Below are 20,913 nucleotides of genomic sequence, written 5' to 3' on the forward strand. Positions count from 1 at the left end.
ACACCAGCTCTCTCTCTCTTTCCCCTCACGTAGTATCTTTGCTCCGTCCCGCCACGCCTCCTCTCAGTTTGAAATCCAATCGTCAAGTTTCTGAGACTTTTCGAGCTTGTGTTCCATTTAACTCTCTGACGTCGGTTGTTCCACTTTTCTTTCTGTTATCCTGAAACAAATCTCTCAGATCTGGTAATGCCAGAAAAAGGGGAAAGTGTTTTTCTCTCTGGCCGGAAGAACCGGGTCAGTGGGCTCACGGCCTGACACGTACACCGTGCGTGTCCGAATCAGAAGGAATGGGAACACCCAAATGTAGGATTCCCCTCTTTCCAGTTGTCAGGCCAAGAGCTAGAAAACCCAACTTAAAGGCCCAGAGGCGAGCAGACGGGCAGTGACGAGGAAGGAAAGGATGCAGGCGAGGAATCAAGCAGGCGGCAAACGGGCCACGGAGGTTGAGAGGCTGAATCCTCAGCAAGGCAAAGAGAGCCAGGAGAAGAGGATTGACAGGGCCCGCTTTGTTTGTCATTCATGCTGTCCTGCTCATCCCCAAAGCCCCCCGGGCCGGCCCGGTGTAATAAACCCGGACATGCCGGCTTCACTCATTCCTCCTCTCTGGCCCCAGTGTGTGTTGTAATTGCGCAGCCTGTTGACACGGTTCATAATGGTCCTTAAAGAGCCTGGCTTCTCTCAACCTGACAGCTCTCAACTGGACGGCGACCAGTAATGCCGACAGGATGACGTACGCAAACATACAGCGCAGCCTAAACCAATAAGAGGGCTCAGGGAGACCGGCCCGGTGTGTGTGAGCGAGAGAGAGAGACATGGAGAGAGAGAGGGAAGCCGAGTGTTTCCCGACTGCGTTGAGATATTTCAGCGGCGTGTGGGAGATGACCTCGTGCGGCGAGCAGTTGGAGTGGAGGCCGATGATTAGCCGGGCCGAGCGGGGCAGGACTCCGGTGTGGTGTGACCCCCCCGCTGAGGGGCGTCTGTCTGGGCCACACGCAGCACGTGGACGTGGAGACTCACTGGGGGTGGCGTCCGGGGGTCGAGGCCGCCGGTGTGGGAGTGCCCTGTCCACCCCTTCACCACCCTGCAACCCCCCCCCTCCACTCCTCCACCCCCTCCAACCTCCATCCTCCCCCCCAAAACAAAAGCTCCAGATGGTAGGAAAGCCACCAACCTCCCTCATCCCTCACCCTTCGCTCCCCCTCCCACAACCTTTGTCTGGAGGCCTGTCCCTTTGTTTGCGGAAGAGAGACCCCCGAACGGATTAACTCTTTGCATTCCAGCCTCTTTTGTGTTAAACAGCCAAATCTGAGAGCCCGACCCCGCCGCCACCCCTAGCCCCGCCCCCGCCGTCCCTTCCTCAGCACCTCGCTGGGATTTTCTTCCCTCCTGTCTCTGCTTCTGGGGGGGGGGGGCGTCATCAGAGTGAGACCGGAGCTTGTAAGAGGGGGGGTGGATGTAGGGGGAGGAAGAGGGAGCCTGGCGCTGGGGGTCACTCATCCACATCTGTTGTTATGGGTGGGAGGATAAAGAAAAGGCTCAGCGAGGGCTGCAGGTGTTGATTGTGTCATTAGCTCTCTTTCTATTGGCTGCCGCTAGTTGTCTCCTCCTTATCCCCAAATCGATTGCTTTAACCAGTTTTCACTGGATGGCCACTGAATCTCCCCCCTCCCCACACACACACACACACACACCCCCGACACACGATACACACACACACATGAAAACAACAGCATGTCGAGGCATCCTCTGTGTGATTGCCTCTAGCCGAAATCCTTTTTCCTCTGCGAGGGGCAGAGAACATCTCGACGGCTCTTCATATATGCGCAGGTTTCAGATCGTCTTCCTCCTCTACGACCCTCTCCTCGCTTAATTCGTCCGTCTTCCAGGTCGTGAAATCGGATCGGCCGAGTTGGAAATGCCGTTCGCAACTTCAGCCTCCGAGTCGCGTTCCGCGGAGGAGACGGACCGTCGCCGAGCTGTTACATCTGAATAAAATCCAATAGGGACACTAATCAGTCAATTCAGCTCATTGAAAAGGAGCGGTGCGCTGTTTGTTTGTATCTGGTTTCACTTGTTAACACACTGCCATGATAATGCAACCAAACAAAAGGCTAATTAGAGGAGGTGTGCCTCCGAGGCCACCAATGGCAGGAATCATCTTGGAATAATACAGCGACAGTCTCAAGTCAGACTAACGGGAGGTGTTCCTGCTCCTCCCGTAGTGCAACAGCAGAATATTCAAATCCATTTCTAGTGGAACATAAAATCTGATGGTTTCTTTGGATATCGTGAGGAAGAAAAAAAAAAGCGCGAATTTCAAAACTGCTTGAAAAAGGTTGTAAGGAATTACGGTTTCGTCACGTCACCTTTTTAACAACGGCATAATGCCAGACCGAAATCAATACATTTCGGCATTGCTGTCGTTGAAGTCAGTGGATTTGCCTTCGCATCGTAAACCCGTGCAGAGCCTTGAAGTCCACAACCGAAGAAGCGATCATAATCGGCGTGTCTCGTTTTTTTTTTTTTTTTACACGACCTCTGCTCCACAAAAGAGATGCGGCTTGCAGACGTGTGTAGATGTAACAGGATTACCGGTTACAGACAAAGAGCGCGAGTCTTCGCGACATCGCCCCGAGCTCCCGGCGACACCTAGTTTGCAACGATGTGTGGATTAATTTAGCGATGCCACTTTACTGTGTGAACCGGCTCTTATAGCCTCCACCTGCGTGGTGTGAACATCTTAACAACACGCGACAACAACTTCATCTTAATGCCGGCTCCTCTCGAGCCGTCGCTGTGTTTCTATTTATCGGTCCGAAGGGAGCTGACGTTCACGGCGCGGTGGTGGTGTTGTTGTTTTGCTGCTACCACGGCGATGGCTGATGTCAAGGTCATAAAGGCGACTGGAGGAGTCGCGTTTCCCGCCTATTCGCCCTTTGATTGCCGTGTTTCTGATAAGAAGCGGCACGGTTTGACTCTCTGAAAACTTTTCTTTGGACGGCCTCTTTATCTCCAGCTGATTCCATCTGGGCCTTAATGTCCGTCTCCTCACTCGCTGGTTGAAGACGCACACGTGGTTGCCATGTGGACCTGCAACCAGCAGCACCGTGTGTCTCCGTGTGTCTTTGTTTACACTGCTTATTATAATGGAGGAAAAAAAGCACATTGTCACCACTGGCTTTGTCAGACCACAGTTAATTGCAAACAATTATCATGATGGCATTTAATTTGAGTAATTGTCTTCTTCTGGACGGCTGGTCGCTAATCCCTTCCTCCTCGTCTGTGTGTGTGTGTGTGTGTGTGTGTGTGTGTGTGTGTGTGTGCTGACAGCGCCAACTCCCAATATTTTTTTCAGCCTTCTTTCTCATTTGCATAAATGAAGAAAAAAAAGAGTTAGCATGACCCCGAGCTGCAATTTAGATCTCTTCCTGTCACTTCAAAGTAAGAGCGGTTTCACTTTTCTCCTACACAGAGTCGTGTGTCTCAAATAGCATCAGGTTGCTACCCATAATACCGTAAAGAGCTTCCCATGATGAGGTGATTAGATTGAAATGATTAGATAATTGGATAGAACATTTACTATTACAAGGGTGTGCAGAGTACAAGATTTCATTCAGATTGCTGTTGCTAATTAACTGTGAATTTTTGACTTCCCAGATCATTTCTGAAGATCAGTGTCTCCGAAAAAGAAAGAGACAACAACTGTGACGATAGTTTTTTCCCCTTGAGATGTGGGTGGGATTGTCAAATCGGAGCGAGCAATGGTCCCATCCGGCCTTCGCCTGGCTTCACTCCCAGTGATTCATGAGACGGTGCCGTCGATGGAAATTGATTTTGAGTTTTATTCCCCTGATTGCACCCTGAAAACCAGCCTTTCATTAGCACGACTTCAGAGTAATTCTGCCTGCTAATCCGACACCTTTTCACACCCGATGGCCTCGGTTTGTAACTCGAAACCCGAAAAAAGAGAGAGAATGATGAAAGTCTTGGTTTCTGAGTCTCGTCCGCCCGGCGTTCCCGCTTCAGATTGTGCAGCGAGACCCCTCCCGCGTGGCTCGGAAAGGAAGCAGGTCAGCGGCTCGAACCGCAATATATTTCAGACTTCACGGGGGCCCTGAGATGTTAGATCACCCCCCCCCCTCACCCCCACCCCCCTACACACCTGTACCTTGGTCGCGTCTCGTCGGGGCGACTAACTGTAACCCACGTTCCGTTTCATTTCCCCCCGAAAGCTGATTGGATTTGCGATGGCCGAGGCCCCCCCCCCCCCGCATAGATATGATAATGTACTCTGCCGTTATTGTCCAGGGACAGAAAGGCAGCGCGACACGCTATGTGTTCACCGCCAGTTTTTCTTTCTTTTAACATCTTCTCTCTGTTTCTTCGGCGCCCTCCTCGGTGTTCACTGAACGCCTCGGGGCTCCAACTCTTGTCTTTTAATCTTTAGATGCTTTAACAACACATTTCTATTGTAGTTCACATGCTTTGAGAGGCTGGTGTCGTGAGCCGACGGGGGTTAGAAACATCTTTCTTTTATTTTCAGGACCCCATATTGTTTTGGCGGATTTTTATCTCGCCACCTTCGAATATCACAAATGACTCGGAGAACTCAAAGGGGACATGAGTGAGAGTGCAGATCTGGGGATGTGTTATAATAACCATATTTAGGAGATGATAGCACTGAGCCATGACAATCAAACTACTTGTTCAGTGAAAAATGACCAATATGTGACAGGATGCTCGTGAGCGATTCTCTGACACTTATAGGCAATCAGCTAATATGTTCTGCTCCATTTCGCAGTCCGTCAAATAAAGTGTCGCGGCGCCGCCCGACATCGACACGAAGAATGCATGGAACAGTTTAGCAGTTCTTTTTTTAATATATATATATATATATATAAATATATATATATACATAGATATATATATATATAAATATATACTGTATATAAATAAATACTGTATTTATATACATATATATATATATATATACATAACTATATATATATATATTAGGGCTGTGAAACGATTAAAATTTTTAATCGGATTAATCACATATTACCGATATTCTCGGTATATTTTGTGAGAACATAGAGATTTATGACAAAAGACGGATATATACATTTATACATTCTTCTATACAATGGTGCTGCAACTCAGCAGTTATTTAGCAGTTTTGGAACATGAATACATCTTCATCCTAAACAGAATGTGTAACCCTCCTGTTACCTTTCGGGTCAATTTGACCCCATTCAATGTTTAATGTCGGTGTTCTTTGGGGTCAATTTGACCCCAGGCTGTTTTTCACTGTGTCAAACATATAAGAAATATCAACTTTTTTATTTATTTAAAGGGCTATTTAGGTAGTCAACAAACAAACATAAAGTACCTCACACTTAAACTTGGGAAGCAATATTAATTCTAATAATTTTCTGGAGGTTTTAATTAGTGGGGTCAAATTGACCCTGAGGGTAAAATATGTTCGTAAATGTAAAGGTAACAGGAGGGTTAAACAGAACATTTTTCTCTTGTTTGTCAACCATTAACTCCACCATGATACAATCTAAAGGCCTCTAGTCTTCCTCTAGCAGCTGCTGAGGCAAACTGACTGTGTGGGTTTTCTTCATGAACTGGGCCGTGATGAAAGGGACGGCGGGGACACCGCTGCAAAGCTGAAACCTCACCGGCCCGGACAGGTGGACAGATTGACAAGTGACTTTTGTTTTGCTCGGTCCCGATGCGCGCGCACGGAGCTCTGTGGCGCGCGAGACGGAGATCGATAAGTGTTAACGCAACGCGAAGAGACAGAAATGACATGCTGCTGTGGAGATACGTTTAGTTTAATAAAAGAACAAAGACGTGCTATAGAGAACATGTCAGGGGGCGGGCCAATCTTTTTAATGTCATGCGATCTACCGACACTACGCCGCGATCGACTGGCAGGTCGCGATCGACGTGTTGAGACCCTGATCTACAGGAAGTAAAAGTCGTAACAAGGTTTCCGGAGGTGAACCTGCGGAAGGATCATTACCGATGAACAGACCGTCTGCATGAGAGCGGACAGAGTTCAGATTGAAGTGGTGTATTGGAAGCTCATTTTGCAAGTGACTTTTTTTTCGTCCCGACGACCAACAACAGACGGATTGGAAGCTCATTCTGCGCATGCGTTAAATGCGTTAAAAAAAACAACTAGTTAAACCTGTAATTGAATTAACTGAGTTAACGCGTTATTTTTCACAGCACTAATATATATATCAAAATAAATATATATAAATAAATATATATATATACATATAAATATATATATATATATATACATAAATATATATATATATTTCAAAATAAATAAATATATATTTATATATATACATAAATATATATATATATATATATATATATATATATATGCTGTCAATGAAATCAATATCTTGAAGAAGTGGAAGTCCTTTAATGTGGACCGGCTTAGCAGGTACTTCATTTCAGTGCAGTAATTAAGGGCCCATTTGGAGTGGGACCTGCTGGCCCCCGGTGCCCTGAAGGAGTGGGATCGGTCTAATGAACTTATACGAGAACGGCTGATTCGGCAGTAAGTAACATAATCACAGCTCATTGGTCAATAACTTGCAGGTCGCCGGGGCCGATTGAGAGGACCGTTTGGTGACCCCGTCGTTCCTGGAGGAAAGCTCTCCGGAGGCCTGGAGGCCTGCGTGGAGGCTAGCGTGGTTCTGGCCGTACAGGGTTCCTGTTTTCACTGGGTTTTTGAACCCGGGCTCGGTAGCCAGTCACTGGCTCTACAGCTAATCTATTTATTGAAAAGGCGATGGCAGGCAATTTATTTTCATAATTTATTTAAGAAAAAAGGAAGTTATTGTCCTGTGATATTTCAGTTTTTCTTTTTTAATAAATTTGCAAAAAATTCTACATTTCTGTTGTTTTCTGTCACGATGGGGTGCTGATTGAATATTAATGAGAAATAAAATGAACTTTTGGATTTTAGCAAATGGCTGCAATGAAACAAAGAGTGAACATTTAAAAGGGGTCTGAAGACTTCCCGTACCCACTGTACTTTATTTCTACAAAAGTTCTTGTTTGGCTGCTTATGACACGGTAGTATTTAACGCTGCTGTCACAGTTGGACTTGGTGGTTTAATAAATAAAAACTAACAAATGATATTGTCACTTTACCTTCATCAGCTCCCAAAAAAAAGGCCCACTCTCTATCAATGCCGTTTCAGAGATGATTGTCTTTGCTTTGTTCAAGAAACTAGAAAAATATTTGTATTTTTTGTTGTTGTTGAAAGGACATAAAAGGCAGAATTGTCGTATTACACCTGCGTCCTTTCCACGCTTTGCTTTATTTGTCGCACCTCTATCGATGCACTGTGACCACTTTCCCTCAGGACGCTAACCTTCATTTCAGTCCATCTCCACGTCAGAAACACGCCACACACGGACACAGCGTGTGTGTGTGTGTGTGTGTGTGTGTGGATCCTCAGTGTCTAACTCGCCCTCTTGTCCTGTGTGTACAGTGTATTCTGGGATCTGTACTGCGCTGCCCCGGACCGGAGGGAGACATGTGAACATTCCAGCGAGGCCAAGGCTTTCCACGACTATGTGAGTGAACTAAAACCCACCCTCCAGTTGTGTGCACGACGAGCAGTTTGGACACACACACACACACACACACACACACGCAGGGTGTGCATCAGAGAGACGGGACTGTGCCGCCCGTGATCATGCTGCTGCTTCTCGTTTTGACATGTCTGGTCGGCCCGCTGCAGCCTCATGTTCTGCGTGGGTCGGCCTCCCAGCCTGACGTCTGACGTTTAAAAAAAAAAATGCAACACCTATGAACACCACTTCTATATTTGATGGGAAAAGCCCTTAGAACTCCATCTTTTATTCATTTTTTGGGGCATTTCTGCCACATTTCTTCTTTCGCGAAACCCTGCGAAACCCCCCCCCGACCCCTCAGGTCTCAGCCGAACCCGTCGGCCCGGGGGTGAGAGGTCACGGCGCCGCCCGGCTATTTATTGGTCCGCTCGGGTCCTCCTGCAAAAGGTCACGGCACATAAAGCAGCCGGCTGATCGCGCACAAGCACGTTAACGCACACGCTCGCGAACACGACGTGTACACAGAGGACACATTTAGGGCGGGACAAGCGACTCCAGTTGTTGACTCTGCAGCGGGGGGGGGGGGAGGGGGGGGGGGTAGGGCGAGAAGATGAAAGGTCAGGGTCTGCGGCCCCTCTTGACCCTCTCGTCTCCTGAAGAGCTCGTGCAGTCGATCAGTAACCTATTGAACACACACGCACACACACACACACACACACACCAGCTGGGTGTCAGCGGCTCGACAACAATTTAAACACTTTGCTGGCCCAGCTCGTATTATTGCAAATGACCGATGACCGCTCCGCTGTGAGCGTGGCCCCTGACGGACCGACCCGCCCTCCATCCGTTTGGGTTTTAAATAGATTTCCACCCTTCAGCGTGAACGTCCTCCTTGTGTTTTTGCCCGAGACGTATATCTTTGAATAAGGATCACGCAGGCGTCGGGACGGTCGACCGGACACGCGGCTTCGACCGCTAGATTCCGGTTTCCACCCGGGCAGCAGCGACACACCAAACAGATCAGAGGTGCTACTCTCCCCCGTTTCCATCAGGCGGTTTCAGCCTATTCAGTTGAACTCTCTTATGAGTTTTGACAGCAAAAGTGTGAGCACTTGTCAGCTGAACAGATTACATTTGTGCATGTTCCACCCATGTGTGTGTGTGTGTGTGTGTGGCACGAGTCGACGTGCGTCTATTCCGCTCCTTTCTGTGTGTGTGTGCGTGTGTCGGACCGCCATAAGATTAATTACATGGTTAATTAAACCTAGTTGTTAATTAAATCTGACAACTGTGTCTAATTAATCTAAATGCAATATAATTTCCTACACCTTTCTCCAGAGGTAGGCCAGCTGGATACCTGCGTGTCAGCTCTTTAACGGCTCCGGTTTGACAGGCCCGGTCAATATATGGCTGAACATCCAAGCTTCACATTTCGCCGCCATAAAAAAAAAGAAGGCACATTTAATAAATAGAGTTTTTTCCGGTCTCCAATGGGCGTAACTTAGTCAGGGTCACTAATGCGGCCGTATATGTCACGATGGAACGAAACAAAAGCCGCGGAAGTGACCTTCGACCCGACTCAAGTTCAGGAAGTTGGACTGTTTGAGGTGAAATCTGTGGGCGACGCTAACACGATCTATTAAATCATGAGTTGCGATGTAATTATGACTTTCCCAAAACGTTTAAACACCTTACTCCTGATTCATGTCTTTGCTCTCTTAATATAAAGCGATGCATCTCTAAGCACTGCTTGGCTGCACGGCGTGAGTTACTAATGACTGACCTACGGGGGCCGCGGCTTTTTTAGTGATGCTATTTAATTATAATACGGGAACATTGCACTTTTTTTTCCTTTTCTTTTTGTTCTTTTTTGGTATTGTTAATGCTGGAATGCTTTTTAAGATCCGCCCCCAAAGTGACAGTCGGCCGTTGAGCTCAGAGGGCGTGGCAGAGGCTCTGACGACAGTTCAAATGCCTCGTTTGCGTGCGAGCACACATGCTTTTGTGACTGTGCGCGTGTGTGTGTGTGTGTGTGTGTGTGTGTGTGAGGGAAAGAGAGTGTCAGGGTCGAGGCGTGTGAATCCCCAGGGTGATGAAGGGTCTGTCTGTGTCTGATTAACTGAGGCTCCTCGGTCCCCGCAGACCGGCGGCCTGATCGAGTCTCCATCGCGGCCCCCCTCGCTGATAACGGCTCCCTCGTTCCCGCCGGTCCCCCCGGATCACAGAGTGAAAAAAACAACACGGCTCCCAGGAGGCGCGAGCTCGCTTCTCTCTCTCTCTTTCTGTGTGTGTGTGTGTGTGTCGTTTTCGGGTGGGGGGGGGTGGAATTTGTTGCGAGAGAAAAGTGAGATTTGGTTTCTATTTTATTAATATTTCCTTTTCTTCCTAAATCGTGTGGTCTCCGCTAGCAACGGCAGTTTTGCGTTGGATGGGAAGCGAGAAAGAATCCCAGCGCTGCCGCGCAATAAATCCGATGTTTAGAAAAAAAACGCAGTTTCGCTTATTTGTTTCCCGGAAACCAATGCGGTTGCTAGGCAACATTAAACCCGCCGCGTACAGCGTTAGTTACACCAGATTTGGTTTGGCTCGGCTCACTCTGGCTCCGTTTTGGCCCCCGGGTTTTGAAGGCACCTCTCACTCAGCCCTCCTGTCCTCCTGGCCCCCCCATTGTGAGCGATGATGTAGACGTTGTCGACTCTCCAGTTTGGGAAAGATAATGGTATATAATGTGCTAATCCTCAGATCTGGGGGACTGGTTGACAGCTAATCCAGGGGAATGTGGTGGGATCGGAGCCCTGGCCACACTCCCAGAACTCGGAGGCCTCTGACTGGCTGGATCGCTGCCTGGCTTCACCCCTGGATGGCGATTCTGCTATCGTAGCCGTGCGCTAACACACACACACACGTGCAGGCACGAAAAAGACGATACGCTATCATAAAGAGCCGGAACTTAAGTGTTCTCGCTTGTCGCCTTAATTGTTGGAGTCGTGTTTCTGTCCTTCCTCTTCACGTTGCCGTTTCATCCCGTTCGTTTCCCTCTTTTTCTGCTGGAAATTTGGAGGTTCCTCAAAAGAACACTTTTGTTGAGGAGACGTGTTTGATTATCAGAACACGGCACGTCTTTTGTTACTCAATATTAATGATTAAAGGACGAGAGCTTTTGTGATGAAGAAAGCGTACATATTGGCGAGAGAGGAGGCACGCTTGTTCACACACACAGATACACACACACATATTCTTGCTGACATTAAAGCAGGCAGAAGAATGAGTCTCTGTTTTCACTGCACACACACACACACACACACACACACACACACACACACACACACATGCACGCACTTGCAATCACAGACAAACAGTCTTTCAGGAATTGATACACTTGGCCCGAGCCAGAGGTTGCAACCCCCCCCGAACATCTGCGATTCGTGCCAATCCGGGTTCACCGCCCGCGGAGCGTCACCAGTTTTAGTGCCACGAGTTCGTGTCACGCCTCGGCGCTCCGCCGGTTACCGAGAACTGTCACGACGGTTGAGATGGAAGAGTCAGATGTGGCCTTCGAAACATCTTCTTTCAAGCATCGAAAAGAGAACTATGGCGTAAATACATTGGTGAATTTGATCTGAAAATGGTGATGAAATTATAACCAATCCATTGTTTAAATCTGGTGAGAAAATGCCAAATATTCACCGGTTCCAGCTTCCCAAATGAGAGCCTAATGAGATCGTCTGTTATAGCATTGTACATTGAACAATTCTGTATTGTCGACCAAATTCTAGGTAAAATGAGCCATTTTAACTCAATGTATCATATTTCACTCAGAAAATCGGATCAAAGTCACTTTAATTACACCATTGCCCTAATCTGATAACTCTGTATCTGTGTTTGCATGTCAAAATATTCGAGAGTATAGCTTGAAATATTTATTCATTCACTTAAACTTGTTTACTTTGCACTCAAGTTATTAATTAAAGTAGAAAATACAAAAATATGGTTTCCCATGTTAATTCATAGAGTATTTATTTTTGGAATAACCAGAAAATATTGTATATATATATATACATCGTTATTGAGATATGAGTTGGCATAACGCCCTCATCTGAACACGTCATATTGGTCTCTGCAAAAATGTGTTGGGTGTGGATATTTATGGACTAAATGATGACGAAATGAATGTAGGGCTGCAACTATTACCAATATATTCATCACCTATTCATCACTTTGTATTGTCAGAAAGTAGCGAGTGGTGATGACGTCAACAAAACCTTAAAGATATTACATTTACTTTCATTAAAAACAACACGAGGACTACATCTCCACCTTTAATGTCTGTCAGGAGCTGTTTTTGACGACTAAATCGGTTAAATAAATAAAAATTGCTGCCGATCGATTCTCTGTTCATCGACTAGACGGCTAATCGTCTCAGATCGTCACCGATGAATGGAAAGGAAACGGCAATGGAGAGAAGTAGCAGCCTTTTGAGTGTGCGGGCGGTGTGCAGACGGAGAGGTGGGCCGAGGCGCTCTGTTGGCCGTTGCCCGGGGATTCTTTGAGAGGGTTAAACATGTGTGAGGCTGGACCACAGTAACAGGTGGCACGAGGGGAGGAGCTGCGCTCTGTAAACAACCGTTGATGGCCGAGCCTTTGTCTGGACTCTGTGCGTGTGATTGTGTGTGTGTGTGTGTTTGTGTGTTTTCCATCCCCACAACTCCCTGTGATGCCGCACCAGGTGCTCACTCGCCTCACTTTACCGCCACACGCTTGCTGAAGCCCTTTCCTTTTCTTTCATCGCTGTCTTTGTCTCTGTCCTTTTTCTTCTTCTTTTTTTTAGAAAGACAGAATTCACTCATCCTGCACTGTTTTCCCTGCTTCAATTCATCGCAGGTCTTTTTCACCCCCCTTCCCCTTCCCACCCGTCGCTCTTTCTTTCCTTTCCTCTCTCTGTTCCACGCTCTCTTTCTTATCCTCCCCCTCCCTCTCCACCTCTCTCTCGCATCCCTCCCCCTCTCTCAGAGGAGATTGATTGGGTAATCTGGCGAGGTGCCAGCAGTGCCCGCTTTCTCGCTTGGGGGGGGGGGGGGGGGGCGACATGACGACATGCAGGAATAATAATAACACCCTATGAAATATATAGAGTAGGTATATGGATGGAGGGATGGAGAGAACAGAGGGTAGCAGAGGAATGGAGACATGCGTTGGCACGGCGATGTCTTCTTTTATTCCCATGGCCGTTTAAATATAGCCCACACACAAGGCACGCCACAACGGTGTGTGTGTGTGTGTGCGTCTCCATTTCTGTCCGTCTCTATCTGTCTTTCTATCTCTCTCCTCCCCTCCTCTTCCTCACCTCCTCCGTTTGCATCTGTGTCATCTTTTTTGATATCAAACAGCGCGTGGAGTGCGGGGCTGCGGGCTGCAGGCAGACGGGCGTTGAGCGCGATGACGCCGTCTTTGTGTGCCGTTGTTTACCGTCGCCGCCGTCGAAATGAAAAGGGCCAGTTGGCTCCTCGGTCTGTGTGTACACCTTCCCCTATCGGAGGGAAGCAACAAAGCCTAAAAGTGCTGCCCTCAAGCTGTGTGTGTGTGTGCAGGTCTGAAAGTGACAGAAGCGGAAGATCAAATATTGTTTATGATTCCCTCCCATCACGGGTTCATTCCGGGACGAGCTTAACAAAATGCGCCGTGGCTTTTTTGGAGCGTTTGATCCGGACTCGGCGAGCGCGAGCTCCCCCCGGATCCGTGTTCGACAGAGACGGGGACAGGAAGACGGGGACGACACATCGGCGGACAGGAAGACGAGTGGCCGGGGAGCGAAGAGGAGGCAGGGAGGGCGGGAGGGAGTCGGAGAAGAGGGGATGGGGAGAGGGTGCAGGGAGGGCGGGAGGGAGTCGGAGAAGAGGGGATGGGGAGAGGGTGCAGGGAGGGCGGGAGGGAGTCGGAGAAGAAGGGATGGGGAGAGGGTGCAGGGAGGGCGGGAGGGAGTCGGAGAAGAGGGGATGGGGAGCAGGAAGAAGGAGGTGACACGCGGGGGCATTAAAAGCCTTTCTCATCGTTTATCTGAGTTTCGGTTCCAGCGTAAGTTATTGCCGAAGCCGAAAAAACCCTCGCAGCGTTCACTTTCCCCTCCTCGCATGCAGATTTTCCAACCCAGTCCCATTTAATTTCCCCAACCCAGTTAACCATGAATGCCCTCTTAGTTGCGACATCATCATCCGTAAAATTCAAACGCATGCTTTTAAATGAATACTACATTCGGTGGAAATATTAGGAGCTCCTCGGGGGCATTTGTTTATCTCTCCCGGAGAGAAACTAAGGGCGGGCGAACACGGCGCCAAACTGCGGTTCAGTTCAGTCATTTCCGAGGAAATAGATTACGGTTCAATAATTTAACTGAAAAAGCGACAACGCTCGTCGCTCGTTCGCCTCGACCGGAACCAAGTTTACTGTGGAGAATTTCGGAAAAGTGAGCAATTTGTTGGAAGTTTAACAACGGGGCGACTTTCCGTGCCAGAGGTGTTTCTGGCCCTGGCATCTCGTCTGTGGCGTCTTCTCCCGGCTGTGCTCACACACCTGCATACAAATACTCTCTCTCTCTCTCTTTTTCACTCTTTCTCGCTCCGTCTTTGAAGTTCGCCGACACCGGTGACTCCCAAACCACATCCACTTACAGTCTCCGTTTATCCGTTGTGTAAAGAGACTCCCGTCTTGAACCAAATGGCATACATTACAGTAATTCTCTGCTTATTTTGGCAACTTGCTGACTTTGTGCGTGTGTGGAGAGGACGGGTAGAACCTGGTTTCGGGGGTCTAACAACAAGGTCACTTTGTGTTTCCTTTTGGAGCTCCATTACCGCCGCTCCTCATTGGGTCTAAAACAGTTGACGGCGGTATATGAGGATTGTCAAGGCAGGTCCCGGGGAGCGAAACCTATCTTTTAAAACACACACACTCCTGTTGGTTGACTCTGGGACTCACGCCCGCTCCTTAAATGTAATCTGCTGCCGGGGTGAACACGACTAGTTTTGATTTTTTCTGAAGTCGAGCTTGATTGCTCGCCGCTGCGCAGGTCCGGGAGCGAGCGTTAACCGACCGCCAAGGAATTTAGCGTTTGGCACATTGTGCGAACGGAGGAAATAAAATAAGTGGGACGTTCTGTGAAAGTGTCTGAGGACTTTTTAAAGAGGCAAGATTATGGATTAAACTAGGGGAGACACGACATTTCAGATCTTTTCAGAAGAGAAAAAAACCTCCTATGTACACATGTATGCTGAGCTTTATATATATATATATATATATAATATATGTGTGTAGAAATATATGTATATATATGTATATTTATATACATATATATATATATATATATATATATATGTATGTATATATATATAAATATATTTATATAATTTATATAATATATTTATATATACAGGACTGTCTCAGAAAATTAGAATATTGTGATGAAGCTCTTTATTTTCTGTAATGCAATTTAAAAAACAAAAATGTCATGCATTCTGGATTCATTACAAATCAACTGAAATATTGCAAGCCTTTTATTCTTTTAATATTGCTGATTATGGCTTACAGCTTAAGAAAACTCTAAAATCCTATCTCATAAAATTTTAATATTTCCTCAGACCAAGTAAAAAAAAAGATTTATAACAGCTGAGTGTTTGTCAAGGCTCAGGAAACCCTTGCAGGTGTTTCGAGTTAATTAGACAATTCAAGTGATTTGTTTAATACCCTACTAGTATACTTTTTCATGATATTCTAATATTTAGAGATAGGATATTTGAGTTTTCTTAAGCTGTAAGCCATAATCAGCAATAAATCAGAATAAAAGGCTTGCAATATTTCAGTTGATTTGTAATGAATCCAGAATGCATGACATTTTTGTTTTTTAAATTGCATTACAGAAAATAAAGAACTTCATCACAATATTCTAATTTTCTGAGACAGTCCTGTATATATGTATGTTAAATGTATATGTGTGCGTTCAGTAATCCACAAAAATGAGATATAACATGTAACATGGGACGTATTATAATAGTAAAAACATTTTTTTTTAATAACAATTAAAGATTTCTGATGATGGTAAACTTTATTTGTATAGCACTTTTCATCCAAGAGATGCTTCACAATAAAGGAAAACAGACACAGATTGAACATAACAAATAGGGATTGAAGGCCATAATCGTATGCAAAATACAATTAATCACGCTTGATAAAATAAGATGAAAATTAAAAAACACGAGGTGGAATAGAATATATAGAATGAATAACACACGATGGACAAAAAAAAAACCACTGAATAATAATGAGAAAAATACTAATATTAACATCATATATGTGCTGTAAAAAGGAAAATCAAAGATGTCTGAACGTATGTTTTCACCGCGTATTCGGCTGTGAGTGAGTTGATGGCTTAAATAAGGGCTTCTGAAGTGGTCGTAGTCAATCTTTGTACCTCGGTGAGAAAATCCCCCAGAATGCGTCAAAGTGCGAGGGCCACGCGGCGCGGCGTCTTTGTAGATAGCGGAGCCTCCTCTCTCACCACCTTTCTCACTCTTGTGGTGAAACCTCCAGTGGTTGTTTACATTTGAGGTGTTACCCTGAGCCGCCGCCGCCGCCGCCGCGCGCCGGTTGTGCAGTTGGTGCTTTTGACTGTTGTGGTCGACCGAACATGACTTCACGACGTCACTGGCGGGCGCTTGATGACTTGTTTCCCATACTCGCCCCGGCTGCTATTTTACATGTTGCCGTTTATTTTGTCACTTTGGGATTTAGAACAACTTAAAACACAAATGTAGGGAATTTAGATTTCTTTAAATAAATTGCTAAAACGTCAGCTTCCCTCAAGTCAGGGCGGCTTCTCCGCTGGAGTGACATCCTTTGAAACACGACCACAATCCTATGTTTTAAAAGTCTGTGGCACTCCTCTTTCTTGTCTTCCTCACGTCTTTGTCCGTTCTCCTTTGCCTCTGCCCGTCTTTGTGGCAGTGGGCAGACTTGTAGCTGGCAAACGTTGCAGCTTGGCACAGTGTGTCCCTGGCACAGCATGTGTGTGTGTGTGTGTGTGTGTGTGTGTGTGTGTGTGTGTGTGTGTGTGTGTGTGTGTGTGTTTCTGCTGTCTGCTGCTCAGCTCTGCCAGTCTAACCAGTCTCAAGTACCAGCTGGGCACCCAAACTTCCAACCCAAATAAACTGGCGGCTTTATCAATGAGCCCATGAGTTAAAGCGTGTGGGCAGTAGTGTGTTTGCACGCGCGTGTGTGTGTGTGTCTCTGTGTGTGTGTGTGTGTGTGTGGGGCTGATCGGACACCCTGCGTATTAAGTCTCATTCAACCGAGTGGTGAAACAAACAGTCCCACCTCAGATGAATGCCAGTCTCAACTCTGCAGCACGCTGAGGCCCTCCCCGCTCGGCTTAAAGTCTAAAACAATTTTAAAAAGCCTTATTTGCAATTCAAATTCCCCTAAATGCAGACTTAATCCCACCTTTTCTTTTTTTTTCTCTCCAAAGGCAATTGATAACTGAGAGGCAGAATAAATGTGCGAGGGAGATCCAGTTCGAGGTTGCTGAAATAACACTAATAAATTATGGCGGGGGGGGGTCTGCTCGAGTTATATTCGGAAAACAGTTGTTTCTGTAAATCCCGTCTTTGTAATGACGGGATCAACCGTCGCTGTACTTTTATCGCAAATATTTGCATTTCGGCATTTTTTTGTTGTTCACCCGTATGCTCACGCATGTGGGTTACGGTGTGCAACCGTCCTGATGGCGGGGGCCGCGGGGAGCGTGCTTTACCGCTGCCCAGGGTGTATTTACAGACAGTGACTTTAATGCAGTGTAATGATTATTTTTATTCCAGGTACTTGGGCAGGCCGTTCCCTCTGAGTGGAATGACTCCCCATCGGCCCACTGATTACCTCTGTGGCTGCTGCCACACCTGGCTCCTCCAGCTCCCCCTCTCTCTCCTCCACCCTCTGAACCCCCCCCCCCCTCCTCCGCCCGCCCCCACCTTCTATTACGACGCCGTCGTCTGTCCATCCCACCCTCGGCGCATCTTTAACCGTCGTCATTTTCTCTAGTCTCTTTCTCTGCTACGACGCTTCCGTCGTATTCCACACCTCTTCCTTCCCGCAGTCGTTGCACCTCAACCCTGCAGAGGTGTGTGTGTGTGTGTGTGTGTGTGTGTAGATGCAGGAGAGTTTCCTTTCTATTTGTGTTGGAAATCAAAATGCGCATGGCGCAGTCATGTTTGGTTTTTTTCCGTTCCAGGCTTAATAACCCTCGTCTTCACGCCCTCTATATCGGTCCATCCTTCCTCTCCTCCTTCTTCCCTCGGTTCCACCTTCACACCTTCCAGCAGCCCACTAGAATAACACTCTTAACTGGCGTTATAGATTTGAGTTTGTGCTCACTGCAGGGTGTACAAGATGAAAGTACAATTTTCTTTAGACTTAATTAAGACGAGAGCGTCCGTCATTTTTTGCAGTAACCTCGCGACAACCAATGGCAACCGTGACATTATTTGGAAGGGGTAATGAGATAGCGCTCTCTCGGAAGTCGGGAGAAATAAATTGTTACATTAAAGGGAGAGTTCAGGTGTTCTTTAAGTGGGGTTGTATGAGTCACTCATGCATCGTGATAATCATCGAGAGGAGACGGCGGTTGGCACGCCCCCGGTTCAGTTAGAACAAAGCAAATAGGTGGTTTAGCGTGACGGAGACGGGCATGTGTGACAAGGAGCTGAAGCCGTTGTATTCATCTGTGCTCTGGCCAAAGCCACCAGACTCCATAGATTTTTTTTTTTATAAGAACTTTTACTTAGCGGCACACAGGGGTTGCTGGTTATACCGCAGCCTCCATCAGTTCGGTTGAAACATAGACTAAGGCAATGAAAATAGTAAGTATGGCAGACTTTTGTTGGTCTTTCTTTGAGGTGGCTAAAATCTGTTCTACGGCGGTTCATCTGTGTGTACACTGACTGTGGATAAGCACTTCATTCACCCACAACTAAACATCCGGACTACCACCTTCGTAGGAAGTTTATCATTAAAACTGAATGTTCGTTAAAAAGACAAACGTATCGCTGAGGAGATTTTGCCTCTCCGTACGCTTTGCTTTGGGGGCTGTAGCTCATGAGCGGTCGTCCCGTAACCACAAGGTACCCGGTTGGATCCCCGCCCTCCCCATTAGTTGCATGTTGAAGTGCCCTTGAGCAAGACACTGGACCCCCAGTTGCTCCCTGAGCCCACTGCTCCTTAATAACTAAGGATGGGTCAGATGCAGAGAAGAATTTCCCCACGGGGATCAATAAAATCTACATTTCTATTTTTTGATCGACTTGGATTTTATCTTTTGCAGAGAAAATATATATATTATATATATATATACACGTATATATATAAATATATATACATATATATACATATATGTATATATATATATATAATGTAGGATAAATAAAAGCCTACATTTCTATTTTTTGATCTCCTTGGATTTTATCTTTTGCAGAGAAAATATATATAATATATATATATATATACACATATATATAAATATATATATTTATACATATATGTATATATATATATATATATATAATGTAGGATAAATAAAAGCCTACATTTCTATTTTTTGATCTACTTGGTTTTTATCTTTTGCAGAGAAAATATATATGTTGTATATATATATATATATACATATATATACATATATATACATATATATATACATATATGTATATATATATATATAATGTAGGATAAATAAAAGCCTACATTTCTATTTTTTTATCTACTTGGTTTTTATCTTTTGCAGAGAAAATATATATGTTGTATATATACAGTGTATATATATACATATATATATATATAAATATATACATATATATATACATATATATACATACATATATATATACATATATACATATATATATATACATATATATATATATATATGTGTTGTATATTAGTGTGTGTCCATGTCCGTATGTGGCGTGTGTTTCCTCCAGTGAGCTGTGAGCCCGCCTTGAGGTCAGCGTAGTGTCAAAGGCTGCCGTCAGGGGTTAATTCTTCTGAGAAGGCCAGAAAATCCCCAAATCCACATCATGTACTTAGTCACAACTGCAACGTGTGAACCTCCAACCTGCTGTCTGCATGTAAGCCTCTAGATCGGTTATTTATATCTCTCATGATTAAGTTCAGCGGATAAACAGGGCGGCACATCTGTTTCGGTATCGACTGAATGTTTTTTTTTTTGCATCCGTAGAAAAATGTCACGATCCGGAGTTTTTGCGTCTTGTTTTGTGTCTTATTTTGAAGTTCCTGTCTCTCGTGTCGTCTGATCCCCTGCACTTCCTGTACCCTGTGATCGTCTGCCCTGTTCCTGATTGTTTCCTTCTGTGTGATTGCTAGCCCCGCCCTCATTGGGTCCACCTGTGTCTCGTTCCCCAGTGTCCAATCACCTTCCCTGTGTATTTAAACTCTGTTTAGTTTGTGTTTGGACCTCTTTCGAGGAAAGGATTAAATCTTTCTTCGGAAAAGTCGTCTGCATGTGTGTCCTATCGCTCTCTGACTACGACATCCTGACAGAAAAAGGAGAATCCAACGACCGAAAGTTGTTCAACCGCGCTCGCACACATACTGTACGTGTGTTATTCCTCTCACGTGTCCCGACATTTTTTTTTTCTTCTTCCAACATCACATCTTTTCTGTAAAAAGTGACATTTGCAATGGAGCGATTCACAGCACTGCACCGCACTCTGAGAAGGTCAGCTCACTGACAGGGGGGGGGGACAAAGAGAGATTTTCTCAAAACGGTCAGTTTGGTTGGACCGACTATAGATTTCCCGCTTTGAGTCGGTTTGAGTTCCTTCACTCCGTGGCGAGGAAAGCGGCGCCGTCCAGAACCGAGCTGCTCTCTTTCTGTGCTGGGCTGTTCTGCCGGATGCTGTAATCTCTCCAGCGCGCGGCCAGATTACCGTCTGCTCCGTACTGTCTGGTGGTGGGGCTGCAGGATGGAGGGATGGCAGAAGGAGGGGAGAGATGGGGGGGGGGGGGGGTGGAGGAGGAGGCTGTGCTCTGATCTGCCGCTACATAAGGAAGATTACCTTTTTTTATCAATGTCTCCATCTGGACGGTCGCGATATTTGGTTGTTTGTCCGGTCTATTTGTTTGTGTTTAAGAACATACTGTCTCAAGTTTATGGGATTTCCATGTAGTTAAATCAAAATGAATGAAATTAATGGACATATGTGTCAACCAAATGATTCAATTGCAACGTAACACAATTAGGAT

The 20,913-nt window shown here is 46.0% G+C and overlaps 1 protein-coding gene across 4 annotated transcripts in view; it reads left to right on the forward strand.

Moving 5' to 3' along the window:
- The window catches only part of ssbp4 (single stranded DNA binding protein 4), a 96,538-nt gene that overhangs the window by 15,522 nt on the left and 60,103 nt on the right, over positions 1-20,913 (forward strand). For all 4 annotated transcript variants that reach the window (XM_056415626.1, XM_056415627.1, XM_056415628.1 and 1 more), the window contains exon 4: positions 7,530-7,614. In XM_056415626.1, the coding sequence (XP_056271601.1) occupies positions 7,530-7,614 (85 nt within the window). The remainder of the gene's footprint in view (positions 1-7,529; positions 7,615-20,913) is intronic.

This window comes from Pseudoliparis swirei, chromosome 5 (genome assembly GCF_029220125.1).
Source record: "Pseudoliparis swirei isolate HS2019 ecotype Mariana Trench chromosome 5, NWPU_hadal_v1, whole genome shotgun sequence".
Lineage (NCBI taxonomy): Eukaryota > Metazoa > Chordata > Actinopteri > Perciformes > Liparidae > Pseudoliparis > Pseudoliparis swirei.